Source organism: Dermacentor silvarum, chromosome 9 (assembly GCF_013339745.2).
Source record: "Dermacentor silvarum isolate Dsil-2018 chromosome 9, BIME_Dsil_1.4, whole genome shotgun sequence".
Taxonomy (NCBI): domain Eukaryota; kingdom Metazoa; phylum Arthropoda; class Arachnida; order Ixodida; family Ixodidae; genus Dermacentor; species Dermacentor silvarum.
The window spans coordinates 142,905,027-142,919,234 of record NC_051162.1 but is presented as its reverse complement, the minus strand read 5'-3'; the positions used below and the strand labels follow the sequence as shown (position 1 = coordinate 142,919,234).

The 14,208-nt window shown below is 46.3% G+C and overlaps 1 protein-coding gene across 1 annotated transcript in view; it reads left to right on the top strand.

Moving 5' to 3' along the window:
* Positions 1 to 1,626: 1,626 nt before the first annotated feature.
* LOC119463953 (phospholipid-transporting ATPase ABCA3) overlaps positions 1,627 to 14,208 on the top strand; it is a 102,777-nt gene continuing 90,195 nt past the window's right edge. The window contains exon 1 of the mRNA XM_049655440.1: positions 1,627 to 1,699. Within this exon, the coding sequence (XP_049511397.1) occupies positions 1,627 to 1,699 (73 nt within the window). The remainder of the gene's footprint in view (positions 1,700 to 14,208) is intronic.

Below are 14,208 nucleotides of genomic sequence, written 5' to 3'. Positions count from 1 at the left end.
ATAATAAAACAAGAATGTTTCGGGTAAAACTTACTCGTATTTATTTGATGAACTGGAATTTGACTATTAAATATTTTCACATTGCGAAGGTTTCTTTCCTCGGTGGCGCAGCAGAAAACCGTGTAGGATTTTGCTCGAAAAGGACCTTGTAGTTTTGCGCAAGAACACCTTATTGCAGCATGTTTTCTTCCAGTTGTCATGTAGCTACATGCTATTTCGAGGTTGTTAGCATACGTTATTTAGGTATCCACATCTGTGCTTACAAACAAAACTCACAAAATTTGTATAACCGATGCTCCACGATGATCTGTGCCCCTGGCATATTCCGCTGCTCCTCCAGGACGCCAAGCAGCTGAGTCAAAATCTTAGTGCCCTGGCCCTAAAGTTATCTTATCATTGCTAAAGAAACTGTCAAAGTTACCCGAACTTGCGCAAGAAAAGCTCCCACAAATGTTCACTATGATGGAACACAACGTAACTGCTTGCCATGATTTGAAAAGCCTTTTTCCATTTTCTTTCAGTCACACACTAGAGCAAAGCATTTAGACTTTCAAGAGCATTCAAACAAAAGACATGGTTTGCTATTTTTGTACTCACTGTTGCTCTTGTTATATTTCGGAAACGGTAAGCATGTGCGCGTTTGCCAACAACCACGCAGCTCTGCTGCTATTTCTAACAGTCAGTTGTGTCCCTATATTGCCACTTTTAATTTAAAAAAAAAAACTCCGTATTCGTTGGACGAAAGAGTTCGAGATACAAGAAAATAATGTAGATATTCCGAAGTTTACAGTGTGGCTATCGTGCAACGTTTTCATATATTTTTTAGAAGCCTCACGTACACTTCAGACCAGGCAACGTTATAACAAAATAACTTTTTTATAAGCGCTCTCCCTTAGTCCTGCCGCGGAAGGGAATGAAATGCGAGGCTTACAAACAACGAAGTACACGTCGCTGAGGAGCGGAGTAATAAAGTTGGGTACGCTGATTTTACAAACGAAGAATTATGCGCTCTGTGAAAGGTTTACTGCTTGAATTTTTGAAGAGGCCGCACGAATAAATGATTGCTAACAAGGGTTTTTTTGGCGCTTTATGGTTTCCCTAATGTTAAGTTTTCCAGAACTGCGCTCTTCATCATTATTTACAATTGCTTAAGGGCTCCTCAAATCTAAACTAGTGAGTCACTCATAAATTCTTCAAACTAGCGAGAGAATTTTACTAGCTGTCATTCAGCAAATTTGTCGGAACGCCTTAAGGGCTGTCTTTTTTATGACTCCTGCCAATACCACATATTTTTTCTTGAGCACATCTTCCTTATTGTTGTAAAGCACTAAAACAAGTCGCAAGCTTCATGCAACAGGTTCTTATTAGACAATAATTTAATGTGCAAAATCACGCAATTGAAGAATTGGCAGTCTACAATGCTTTAGCAGGTATTACAATCGTTGGCGTTTACATTTTCAGGAACACCAAGGTGTAATGGGACTATCCGACGCCGAGTTCTTCTGGGGCCACTTTCTAACGGCTCTGATAATCGGCGTCGTCGAAAGTGCCATCTGTGTCTTAATAATGTGTCAAGCAAAACATGAGGGAACCACGTACGCTAAGGGAATAGATCCGACCCTATTGATGGTGTCGTTCATCATCGCGCAGATTGGCTATAGTCTGCTCATTATTCTCATCACGTGGGTGTTCCCCAAAGGTGAGCGCTATAAGACGTTACGGCAACACCATTTCGTTGCGTTTGTAAGCTGCACCCGTATTTGCATGACGTATAATAATTATCACCGTTATATAACACGAGACTGCATGCCTCCGCCTAATTTCCTTTGCACAGGTTCCGCGCTTGTCGTGCAGAAGACGATGTCATTTCGCAATCAGTCTGTGCTATCGGTCCTACAGTATAACGTACCTTACAATGTCCATGCTTTAATCTCATTGCCTGCCACCAACACTTGTACTCACCCCCACCTAATTCCTCACTGCTGACACTTCTGCGCCCGCATTGCTTCCGCAATCCGCCCTGACAGCGTCGGATGGTTCCTCCCTGTCGCCCGCGATTATTATTCCATTTTGCGCTACGGAAATTTTGGAAAAGAAGCGTTTCGAGTGTCAAAAATGCGGGACTCCTCGCAAGTCCCTCTCGAGGAAAGAAGCTGACAATCTTAGAAAGATCCGGGTGTACGTTTATCTGCCTTGGCTAAAGCTACATGCGCTACACCCGACGCTACACCCAAACTCGTGTCCCTGTTTCGGAGATAGGCCCACGTTCTACTATATTTCGTGAGGGTGTGAAAAAGAACCCTTTTAAGGAATTATAATCCTGCTCAGGTCATCGCTCGCGAACATTTGCTGTAGAATAAATGTTACAGCAGAACATTGTCTTTTGGCTGCATTTTTTTACCATTTGTTCTATGGCACAAGACTTCTGTATCGTTGTGTACAAGAGGCAGAAATGCCGGATGTAACTACCGCATAGAACTTAATATTCGCACATTACAAGTATAATGTTTCTGCGACTGATACATATTGTTTCTGGGTGTCTTCGTTTATTTAGGGGATGCGTATGCTTGAAGGGAGAATGGTCACCGATTATGTCGTGCCAGGTACTCAAAATATTAAGGCTTTGCCCAACTTTAATTTTTGGAACTTAACGAGGCTATCACCAGAGCTGGGGGGACATGTTTACGAAATTGGCGTAGCCACCAGGCAACATAGCTTTATATTCGTTATTTTGACACAACTCCAGAAACGTAGTTTTCAGTTTAGGGGTAGGTATTTTACGCAGCCATATTGAAAATACCACCTAGAACGCGTGACACTATGGATATTATCGCATGGAATATATTGAATACCATAGTTGAAGTAAATGCTGTGAAAGTAGTACAGTGTTGCGCTAAAATACATACAATTCTAACTTTTTGAAAAAAATTGATGCTCGTTATGCTGATCCGAAGATATGTGCTTCAGAGTCGCAGTACAAGACATCGTTTTGAATATGACTTTAAACCCGGGCATGAACACCTTGCTTGCAATATTTTAAGGGTGCTTGAAATATCTGCTCTTCATTTTCGTGAAAGACAGTAGGTGTGTGGCCAGTGCGGGCTAGTAGAAGGTCATTGATATAACGGCTACAGATTGGTTCGCCACTGAAGTATGGTTCCGCTACGTTAGAGTTTGCATTGGCCGAATAACCACTGTGAATTTAACCAAACTCTTTCATTGTCATTTCTATAAAAATCCACGCAAAATACCTAAAACGCCGAATCACGAATAATTTTACAAAAGGGTGCCAATACACATGAAGTGATAACAAACAGTTGAAAAAAAAAAAAAAACAAAATACTAAGCCTAAATCACTGCTATAATGTATACTGCAACAACTTGCTCCGACACAGTGCGCTATTAACAGCGAAACTGTTGAAGCCGACCGTCAGTGGGTGGAAAAAGCCTCGCGTACAAAAAGCCTCTCTGAACGATGACGTCACCACGCGTTGCCTAGCAACCACCTCGCGGAGCGGCGTGTGCTTCGCCTACTCTCCGTGCTGTGCACATGTTGCCTTCACAGGAGACATTAAGGAGAGGGAAGGAGAGCATGCGCGAAGCGCCTGCGATGCTCGAGAGAGAGGAAGAGAAATTGTGGGTGAGAGAGAAAGAGAGAAAGAAAGAAATTGTAGCAGCACCAACGAGGCCACGCGCAGAGCTGCTGTCGACGCCGTCCGCGTTTCCCCGTTGCCACCTGTGACTACAGCAGGAGCCCCTGGCGGCGGTTCGTCAGATTTCGACCAGACATGCCGTGGCAGGTGTGGAGGCACAGCTTGGCCGTGACGTCACCGGGGAGACAAACCTCGGAACCGCCTCGAGGGTGGCGCAACTCTCGTTGATTCTGTGGCGACTACACGTAGCCTTGAAATGGGACCACCAAAGAATATCCGGACACCCGAAGAAAAAGTCGCTCATCTTGGAGCGCGTCGCGCGGCCAAGCGAGAATCTGCGCGTCGGCAGCGAGCCGATTCGGAATACCGTGCCTAGCAGCACTTAGCATTTCCTAGCAACACTTAGCCAAGCCTAATAAAACCTGAAAGAAGCTAGATCGATCACCAGCTCCGCTGTTTACTCCAGCCTTGCACAACTAGTGCAAGCTGCCCACCTCTTTATTACAGCGCAAGCTGTTATGGGCTCATTCCAATAGCTGTTTCGGTTCGCGATGGTTTCCGCCGCCACCACTAATGACCGTAACCGCTATCGCCTGAAATGCAAAAAAAGGTGCTCGGTCCCCGCCGGGATCTAACCCAGGCCCGCTGTGCGGGAGTTGGATATTTTACCACTGAGCAATTAACGCAAGCGCTTACTATCGGGCAGCGCGAAAATGCCCTATAAACGCGTCCCTGCTGAGATCGAACCCAGCCTCGCTGCGCGAGAGTCGGATACTTTAGCACTGAGCCATGCAAGCGCCTACCATCAGACAGCGGGACAATGCCTTATAAACACCCCCTAGGCAGGCGCGCAGGCACAGACGACCCGAGCCTCCGCCAGTATGGTGGCGCCATCTAGGTAAGGCGCCTGCAATCGCAACGTGCGGAGGCGCAGACGACCAGATGCGATTCAGACGAGGCGTGCAATCAACGTGATCCCGAGCTTCCCGAGCCTCCGCCAGTATGGTGGCGCCATCTAGTTAAGGTGCCTGCAAATGCAGCATGCCCGATATGTAAGCTGCATATAGCAATTGCATGCTACATGTAACTGGACCTGGTTTACTCAAGCAGGCTAGGTCACTATTTGTCACCAGCCCGTTTGGAAGATTACAATAAACAATAATGTTCATCATCATCAACAGCAACAACGTACCGTGCCACGCGTCAATGGACGTGAGATGTGTGCCACGTATTCTGGATACCTCTTCGGTAAACGTTATGGCATCACCTAGCAAGGTACAAAACCCCGCTGAAGAAGCGAATCGTAGAGCTACGTGCGCGGCTATAACCAGGCTTGATCGGGCTCAGCAGACTGCTGTGCAGAAAGCATTACAAGCCGCAGCTTGCCGTCGACGCAGGGCGGACAGTTCAGATCGTTCTCGTCAAAACGAGGCGAAGATACTTTGTCGCGAAGACCCTGGGGGGTGTGGTGCCGAAATTGGAGCTACTCTTGAGCCACTCCACCAGCTTACGCTGTGACAGTGCTGGGTGTGCCGCGCAGGCCTGTGACTTTTTTTAGTATGCTTTCAAAATGGGCACTTAAAGGGGCCCTGAACTACCCCTCGGGTTGGTAAAATAACGTAGTCCGCGGGTAGTATGCGCTGCTGGGAACATCTCAGCCAAGTTTTGCGGTCGTAGGCGGTGCGTGAAGCTCGCAAGCGGAGTGTGAAGTTACTTTTCTCTGAAACGCTCTCGTTTGAACGAAAGCCATGATCCGCACTCTCTTCAGTGTTCTTTATTACGGAATAAAGCACATTCCAATACGCAGCTGGTATTGCTCGCAGTGGTCGGCTGCACCACGGCCGCCGCGCGGTGCCGCCGCGAGACCACTGGCCGCACGTTGTGGACAATTGCGTTTGGCTTACGTTTAGCACGTCGTACGCACCAAAATAGGAAGTCGTCGCGTCTACATTAACTCGCTGTGGATAGTCGCGTTTGGCTTACGTTTAGTGCGTCGCAGGCACCAAAATTGGCAGTACTGACGTCTACGTTAACATGCAAAATGAAATTTGAACTGCGCGCTCCGGTGACATTTCGAAGGTGTAGCTTAGTGGCACCTCCCCACCATGCCGTAGCCTTCGCAGTGCAAGGCGTTGAAGACGAAGGGGAGCACAGCGAAGGGCGTGTTTGAACGCCAATAACTCCGCTTCTGCTGAAGGCATTGAAGTACTTTTTGCAGGAAAGTGTTTCTGAAATAGCCTATATTAACTTGAACTGCCTTTGTCCACTTCGATAAAAAGTGGTTCAGAACCCCGTTAAGCAAAACTTACAATTAGGCGACTTTCCCGAATAACATTGTTTATATTCGTGCAAAGGTTCTTTTTTGTTCTTTTTTTTCTTTTTTGAGGCCTCTATATAATATCAAATAAAAATGAACTGAAATTGAACTGATTTGAAGTTCGAGGTTTCTATAAATAAACGACGTTTTAGATCGATTCGTGGCACCGTAATTTTGCGTGTCTATCATCAGTTTCTCTCGATCTCTTCTTTAGAGAATTCAAGAGTGCACAGTAAGACCAATTTTATTGTCATGTAAATCAGAAAATCTAACAGGATTTTCAGAGGGAATGGGAGAGATTGCCTTAAATATTACATGCCGCGTTGCGCACGTCATGACATGACGTGCGTGTCATGTAGGTCATGACAATGACCCAGCGAAAAGATTAACACTCAGAAACCACTGAAATGGGTTCGGACGTGGGTACTAAGTGAAGGATCCACTAAAGGATGCTGGTAGAAGTCAGAGTCATGAGCATGACTCCCAAAAATCGCACTCACTCAGTGAAAAAAGGTTAACACTTAAAAACCACTGGAATGGGTTCGGACGTGGGCACTCAGGGAAGGAAACAGTAAAGGATGATGGTAGAAATCATAGTCATGAGTATGACTCAGCATAAATGAAAATTACTCAGCGAGAAAAGATTAACACTCAAAAACCACTGAAATGGGTTCTGACGTTGGTACTAATTGAAGGAAACACAAAAGGATCATGGTAGAAGTCACAGTCTTACCATGACTGCGCAAAAATGACAATGACTCAGCGAAAAAACATTAACAGTCAAAAACCACTGAAATGGGTTCGGAAGTGGCTACTGAGTGAAGAAAACACTAAAATATGCAGGTACAAGTCATAATCATGAGCATGACTCAGCAAAAAAGTCACAGGCCTGCGCGGCAAACCCAGCACAGTCACAGCATAAGCTGCTGGAGCGGCTCAAGAGTAGCTCCAATTTCGGCACCACGCACAACACTGTCTTGCCAGCAGTCTGCTGAGCCCGATGATGGCTGTTTGTAGCCGCGTACGTAGCTCTATGATTCGCTTCTTCAGCAGCGGTTCGTACCTTGCGAGGAGATGCCATAACGTGTACCGAATGGGTACCCAGAATACGTGGCGCACATCTCACATCGGGATCGCGTTGATTGCGCGCCTCGTCTGAATCGCATCTCGTCATCTGCGCCTGCGCACGCAGCGTTTGCAGGCGCCTTAACTAGATGGCGCCACCATACTGGCGGAGGCTCGGATCGTCTGCGCCTGCTTCAACAGGCATTTTTCCGGTGCCCGATAGCAGGCGCTTGCGTGGCACAGTGGTAGAGTATTTAGCTCCCACTCAGCATGCGCGGGCTCGATCCCGGCGGGAACCGGGTACTTTTTTCGCATTTCCAGCGATAGCTGTTACGCTCGCCGGACGCCGTCGGCGGAGGCGGCGGACATCATCGCGAACCGAAACGGCTATTGGAATGAGCCCATAACAGCTTACGCTGTAAAACAAGCGGAATGGGTTCAGAAGTGGGCACTAAGTGAAGAAACACTAAAGGATGATGGTAGAAATCAGTAATGAGCATGACTCAGCAAGCATGACAATGGTTCGGCGAAAAAAGATTAACACTAAAAAATCACTGAAATTGGTTCGAACGAGGGTACTAAGCTAAGGAAACACTTAAGGATGATGGTAGAAGTCATGGTCATGAGCATGACTCAGCAAAAATTACAAAGACTCAGCGAAAAACGTTTAACACTCAAAAGTCACTTAAATGGGTTTGGTCATGGGTACTAAGTGAAGGAAACACTAATAGATGGTGGTAGAAGTCATTGTAATAAGGATGACTAAGCAAAAATGGAAATGACTCAAAACACTCAAAAACCATTGGAATGGGTTCGGACGTGGGTACTAAGTGAAGGAAACACTAAAGGATGCTGGTAGAAGTCTTAGTCATGACCGTGACTGATCAAACATGACAATGACTAAGCGAAAAAATATTAACACTCAAAAAGCACTGGAATGGGTTCGGACCTGGGTACTAAGTGAAGGAAACACTAAACGATGCTGGTAGAAGTCATAGTCGTGAGCATGATCCAGCTAAAATGACAATGACTCAACGAAAAAAGTTTAACACTAAAAAGTCACTTAAATGTGTTTGGACGTGGGTACTAAGTGAAGGAAACACTAATACATGGTGGTATAAGTCATTGTAATAAGGATGACTAAGCAAAAATGACAATGACTCAGCGAAAAAAGAATAATACACAAGAAACACTGAAATTGGTTCGGACGTGGGCACTAAGTGAAGGAAACACGAAAGGATGATGGTAGAAGTCATAATCATGGGCATGATTTACCAAAATGACAATGATGATGGTAGAAGTCATAATCATGGGCATGATTCACCAAAATGACAATGACCAACCTAAAAAATAGTAATACTCAAAAACGAATGGAATGGGCTCGGATGTGGTACTAAGTGAAGGAAAAGGCTAAAGGTTGATGGTCGAAGTGATAGTCAGTCATGAGAATGACTAATGCTTTCACCTTAAGGGCTCTTTGTTGTAGCTGAAGGGGCTCCTGAGGAATCATGACATGAATGTCATGACATGTGTGTCATGTAGGTCGAGAAAGAGCCGCCTACGTCTTGGTGCTCTAATGGTCGTTTCGTTAAGTTGGTATAGGCTCCCCGCACAATGCTTCGCATAACATTGATTCGCACAGGGCGTGTGATCCAAGGTAAATATACCTGGTAGCGAAGCTTCCATAGAAGCCCATATGTTCAAAACATGGCGGTTCATCTGCGGTTCATGGGGCTTAGCGCCATCTGTGTGAGGTGGGAACACTTCCGGCGGAAGAAAAAATAATTTGACATCATATCCGGTAAAAACAGAAGTGACGTCATTTTTCTCTCAAAGGCGCGAAATTTGTTTTCGAAGGCCTGCCATTAGAGCTGTATATCGTATTCAAATGCCCCGCCATTCGACTTGATGGGCGTTTCGAGCTTTCAGGGCGGAAAGCGATGCAGGACAAAGTTCAGCCGTACGGGTGTCGAAATCGCATCGCTGCACGGAACATGCTTTCTTTGAAGGCCGACGAAAGCTTTGGGCGTAGAGTGCTCGTCCTTTCGTCGGACGCCAAGCCCGTCGGCCAGCGCTGTCCCACGAAAACAACTAAAGTAAACAACTATCCGGCGGTCGCAACTCACTACTTCTGACTGAACAGGTTAAGAAACAATAAAACTACCCGCGTCACCAAATTCAGACAAACGCCGACAAGCAAAGCAACACAACATGTGAGGGGGGCGTGAACTTTACGCGCACGCCTTTCTGTCCACTTCAATTGCATTGCAAGTGATAGCGGCGTCAACGCCCGCCGCTATCGGTGGGCGCTCTTATGTTGGGCGCTGAAAAAGGTATTTATTGATAATGATTAAGTACAATAGAGTTGTTCTTTTTTCACCATGCGTATATAAAATTGATTAGGAATTTTATTTTCGTTGAATGAATCAAACTGTTCCTCGCTTTAATTTAAAAACGCTTTTTTCTTTTTCAATGTTTGTTCCCTCCAAACATAGTCGCGCTGCAATCGCTTCTCCCATAACCACCTTTGCTGATGTCGGTGACAGTTCGTTCTGAACCGCTTTTCGCCCGAAGCTTCGCGACCATTTGGATCGACCTTGTGTGATCTGCCGGCTTTTTTGTACATATCTCCTTTCGTATACATCCAAATACGTATCCATATGGAAAATTCACAGGCACTGCTGCCTGGATGGAAAAGCCTGAGCTAGCAACACTGACCAATAACTGCTTTGCCAAACGGCGCCGCAGCGCTTTACTTGAAAGATACTAGCCTGTGGGTCTCGTAGGCTGAGTAGAACACGGTATGTTACCAAATGGTAGCGCCGCTTTCGCTTGCATTTTTCTTTTTAAGCTCAACTCAGCGAGAATCAACTTGGTATGTTCTTCTTTTCTGGGGTTTTACGTGCCAAAGCCAGTTCTGATTATGAGGCACGCCGTAGTGGAGGGCACCGGAATAATTTAGACCACCTGGGGATCTTTAACGTGCACAACAACGCAAGCACACAGGCGTTTTTGTATTTCGCCTCCATCGAAGTGCGGCCGCCGCGGCCGGGATTCGATCCCGCGATCTCGTGCTCAGCAGCGCAACGCCTTAGACGACTGAGCTACCACGGCGGGCAATCAACTTGGTATGAATAGTGTCGTTGTGTCACACGTTTAACGTTTATTGATGAAACATAAAAGAATCCGCAAGTGTGTTGGCAGCCAAATGGCTAGTGTGATTTCACATTATAATAGATCTCATTCCAGACAAAGAAAGAATCACTCGATGCCCAATTTGCCTTTTGTACATTTGTTCAATAATCTTTAGTGACTCGTTTCATTAACCTAGTAGAATTCTGCAATTTATTTTGCAGCTATACGAAGTAAGGATAGTCGTTTTATTGTCCGTATAAGCTTGTAAACATAGGCATATTAGCTAAATGAACAAGCATGGTGATCCGTGCGCACGAGCAAATATGAACCCATCTCACTCGAGAGAGATAGTAAGCCTAATAGAAAAGAGCCCATGAGCGTAGGTAGCTCTTCCGCTGTGTAGTGGGTGGTCCCCTGAGTCCAGGAGTCCAGGGGCCTTAGCTGCCCTTCTCGCTCGGTTGACCAGGTTTAGCTAGTCCGTCGAGTCGAAGCTGGACAGCGCTGCCTCCCATTCCGTGTGGTGTGGTGTGTTATGGGTGTGAGATGTGGTGTGCTTGCGCAAGCCCATACCATGGGGTAAATCGTTGCGCATTGATCGCAGTTTGGGCATTCATAGAAATACAGTGCAGCGTTTATGCCCTGGTAGAGATTCAAATCTGCATATGTCTTTGTTTGGAGTTTTCGACATATAACGACTTCCCCTCACGTCAGAGCATTAAGAGGCGGCGGTAGTGTTGTTCTTGAAAGGCGATTGTAACCTACACGCGCATCCTTCAACACCATCTCACTCGATGACCGCGGAAACTCGCTGTGAAAACGCTGTAGTAAGTGCTGCAGCAGCAGCGAGCGAATTGACATGAGGGCCTCCGCTCGCATCAACGCGAACTAAGCCGTGAGAACGCAGCTTGGGAGGACTCTGCCCCCACCGCAGATAGCTTTCAAGGTACAGCCCCCCAAGCGCGTGCCCGTGGCTAGAACGCCCCCCGCTCTCTATCCGCCTCCCGGAGCCTCGCGGCCCGGCGGGCGCGCGCAGTTGCTCGGGCCGCGCAGAGTAGAACCTCCTCACCCCTTATCTACACTCAGTCCGGAGCGTTGCGCGCGACTGGAAGACGGGGCGCTTCCTCCCCGCTTCCCGCCCTTGCGTGCGCGAGATTAGCCGCGATCGCCGGCTGACCGTCGCACACTTTCACTCGCACATCCAACAAACGGCGCGCGGCGACAATTATATAGCCCGTGAACTTATACGAAACCTCACGGCGACAACGACGGTGACGGCAGAAATTAGCCTGGAGTGTCCATATAATTGCTATCGCAATAAAACTTATGTAGAAATTTGTATTACAACCGAAAAAAAGTTTGTTCACATTTAAGCCCTAATATACTTTTCAGCTATACGAGTATTATGCAATCAAGCCACCTGCGCAGAAAACACGTCTCGAACACTCCAGACTTCTGCTTGGAATAAGGTGTAGCAGTATATTTTACGTAAAAAACGCAACAGCCTATAGTTCACTTGTGCGCATTAAGTGACGATGCCAGACAGTCAGAGAAGTGAGATACCTTGCATGTTGTCCTTCAGGATGCGGGAAAGCTTCTCTCATGCACCAACGGAAAAGAAACGTGCTATGAGTAACTACCATGAGGAATAAAACGAAACGAGGCGAGAAACAATGCTTGATAACGCAAAGGGAATCTCTTTACTTTTCGAAGCGATATCAAGATGCCTTAGAACGTGTACTTATAAAACGATGGAACATGTTTTATTATAACGGGAAGATATCTTCCCAGCTTTTCATTTAGGCTCCCCTGGCCTGCTTGAATGGCTTGGGTTCAGAGATAGCAGGGGAAAAGTAATCATGTCCCCAAAAGAGATTAGTAAGAGGCAATTGGAAGTTTGGTGGTGGAAAGTAGGGAGACCACAAACAACGGAGGCGTACAAAAACAAAGTTCCCAACAGTGGTTCAGAAAGTTGGATGCTGGTAATCCTTTGTGTGTGTTTTCTTTAGAGATAGGTACCTTGAGCATAAGGAAAATATTACCAATAGTTTGGTGGCGCAACGCACCGCCCTGATTCAAAAGGGACGCTCATTGCATCCTTCCATCCAAGCGCCGAGGGCACCCCGGCTACAATGCAGGTCCTTATACAGGAGGCATTTCTGTGGAATCAATACGGTCTGTCGATACATTAGTTGAGTACTATTAGCTATAATGTTGACATGCATCATGAGATGGCTCCTGCCGAAATTTTTTTTACACTGCACTGTCTGTTGAATCTGCCCATGAAAGAAGCTACAGAACCCCTTAACTCATATGGAAAGGTGGGGTTAATGCACTAACGGAAATGTTTCTTCAATACGGTATTTCTTAACGTTGTTGCTACAGGGAACTTTCGTGTGTGCTATAACGGGAAACACCTGCTTGTCGACGTATTTTGCTACATTATCGTTCGCTTCACAAAAGCAATACATCACGGCAACAACGAGAGCTTGGCCGATTGGGCGACGGTTGCCCGTCGCACGAGCTGAAACAGCGTCTTTGCAAAGCCGGAAGCAGTAACTACGACCAACACATTAAAAAAGCTCGCACCATATTCTGACTACTGTGTACGGTTTCATTTCCAGCCCCAAAGAAATGTCACCAGCTTTCGTGTTTTCACTTTGAAAGACTATGCATTTCGTAAAAAAGTAGTGCTTCTGCCACAGACGGAATTGCGCCGAGCGGGCACTTCGGTGATTATCATGAAGCTTGGTTGGAGGGACACGAAAGTTGAACGCTTCTTCGGCCATCGGCTTCTGCGAGTTCAGAATAGGTTAACCTAATTTATTGCGAGCCCATGTCACATTTGCAAAAGAATTAAAGGGATTTTTGTGCTAAATTCACGTACTCATTATGAGGCTGGCCGCTGTGGGGGACTCCGGAATGTTTTTGACCACCGTGGTTCTGCAAACGCGCACATAAGTCTCTGGAGTTTTAGGCGCGGAACACTTTAGGGTTGCAGGATGTCGTCCCTCGTCGGTGGGTGTCACGCACAACACAAGGTCTACTTAAGACATACAATTCCCATAACATTCTCCTAAAAATGGATAAAATTAAACCACATAAGTAAATAATATTATAAAATAAGGAAAACAATCATAAATTAACACATTCATTAAGGCAGATAAATGAAAAGTCAATCGAAAACGCCAAGCTGATACCGAAGCTAGTCAAGAGAGGGCGCCACAGCCTCACAAGTGGAAAGATTCTATTAAGGCGCGCTTAAGGAGAGCCGTTCTCGCGCTCCCGGTGCCTCTTTCCCACCATGGACGCCGAGCAGCAAGCACACTTAGAGCGACAGCGGGCCCTCGCCCATGAAAGACATCACCGACGCAGGGCTGATCAAGCGGTGCGCACCCTAGAAGCTGAAGTTGCTCGCAAGCGCAGGCAAGCTAATCCCAACATCGTGAAAAGTACCGCTAAAGAGAATAGTAGTAGTAGTAGTAGTAGTAGTAGTAGTAGTAGTAGTAGTAGTAGTAGTGGTAGTAGTAGTAGTAGTAGTAGTAGTAGTAGGCATTTATTCTGCCAAATATTACAGGCCGAGCAAACAGAATATAAACACAAGATAAAACAAGTTGAGCACAAGGTAAACACCAGAGAATCACTGATCCGCACTAACCCGGCGTTCACATTGAGTGGAACTGCATTACCACCGAGTTTACTATTGCATTTTTCCCCGTCCCATCATAATGCTGCCTCCATGGCATTGGTCGAGCCGGTGTTCTCCTGAGCAGCAACGGAGCGTCATAACCGCAGGGTACAGCAGCGTGTTCGCTGGGTCAAGTAATAAAATATATTATTGTTCAGTGATATGCATCGGGAGAGAGTAGGTCATGTGGATTGTTCAAGCTCTTAGTGGAAGAAGCTTTTATCTTACTAAATTGGTGAACTTGGTAACAAAAGTTTCTCCCATTAGACAAGGTGGACAGAGCTTCCAAAGCTTCCGACTTGCCGTTCTACATACGGCCTGCAATCGCTCAGCGCAACCTACTAAATAAATTT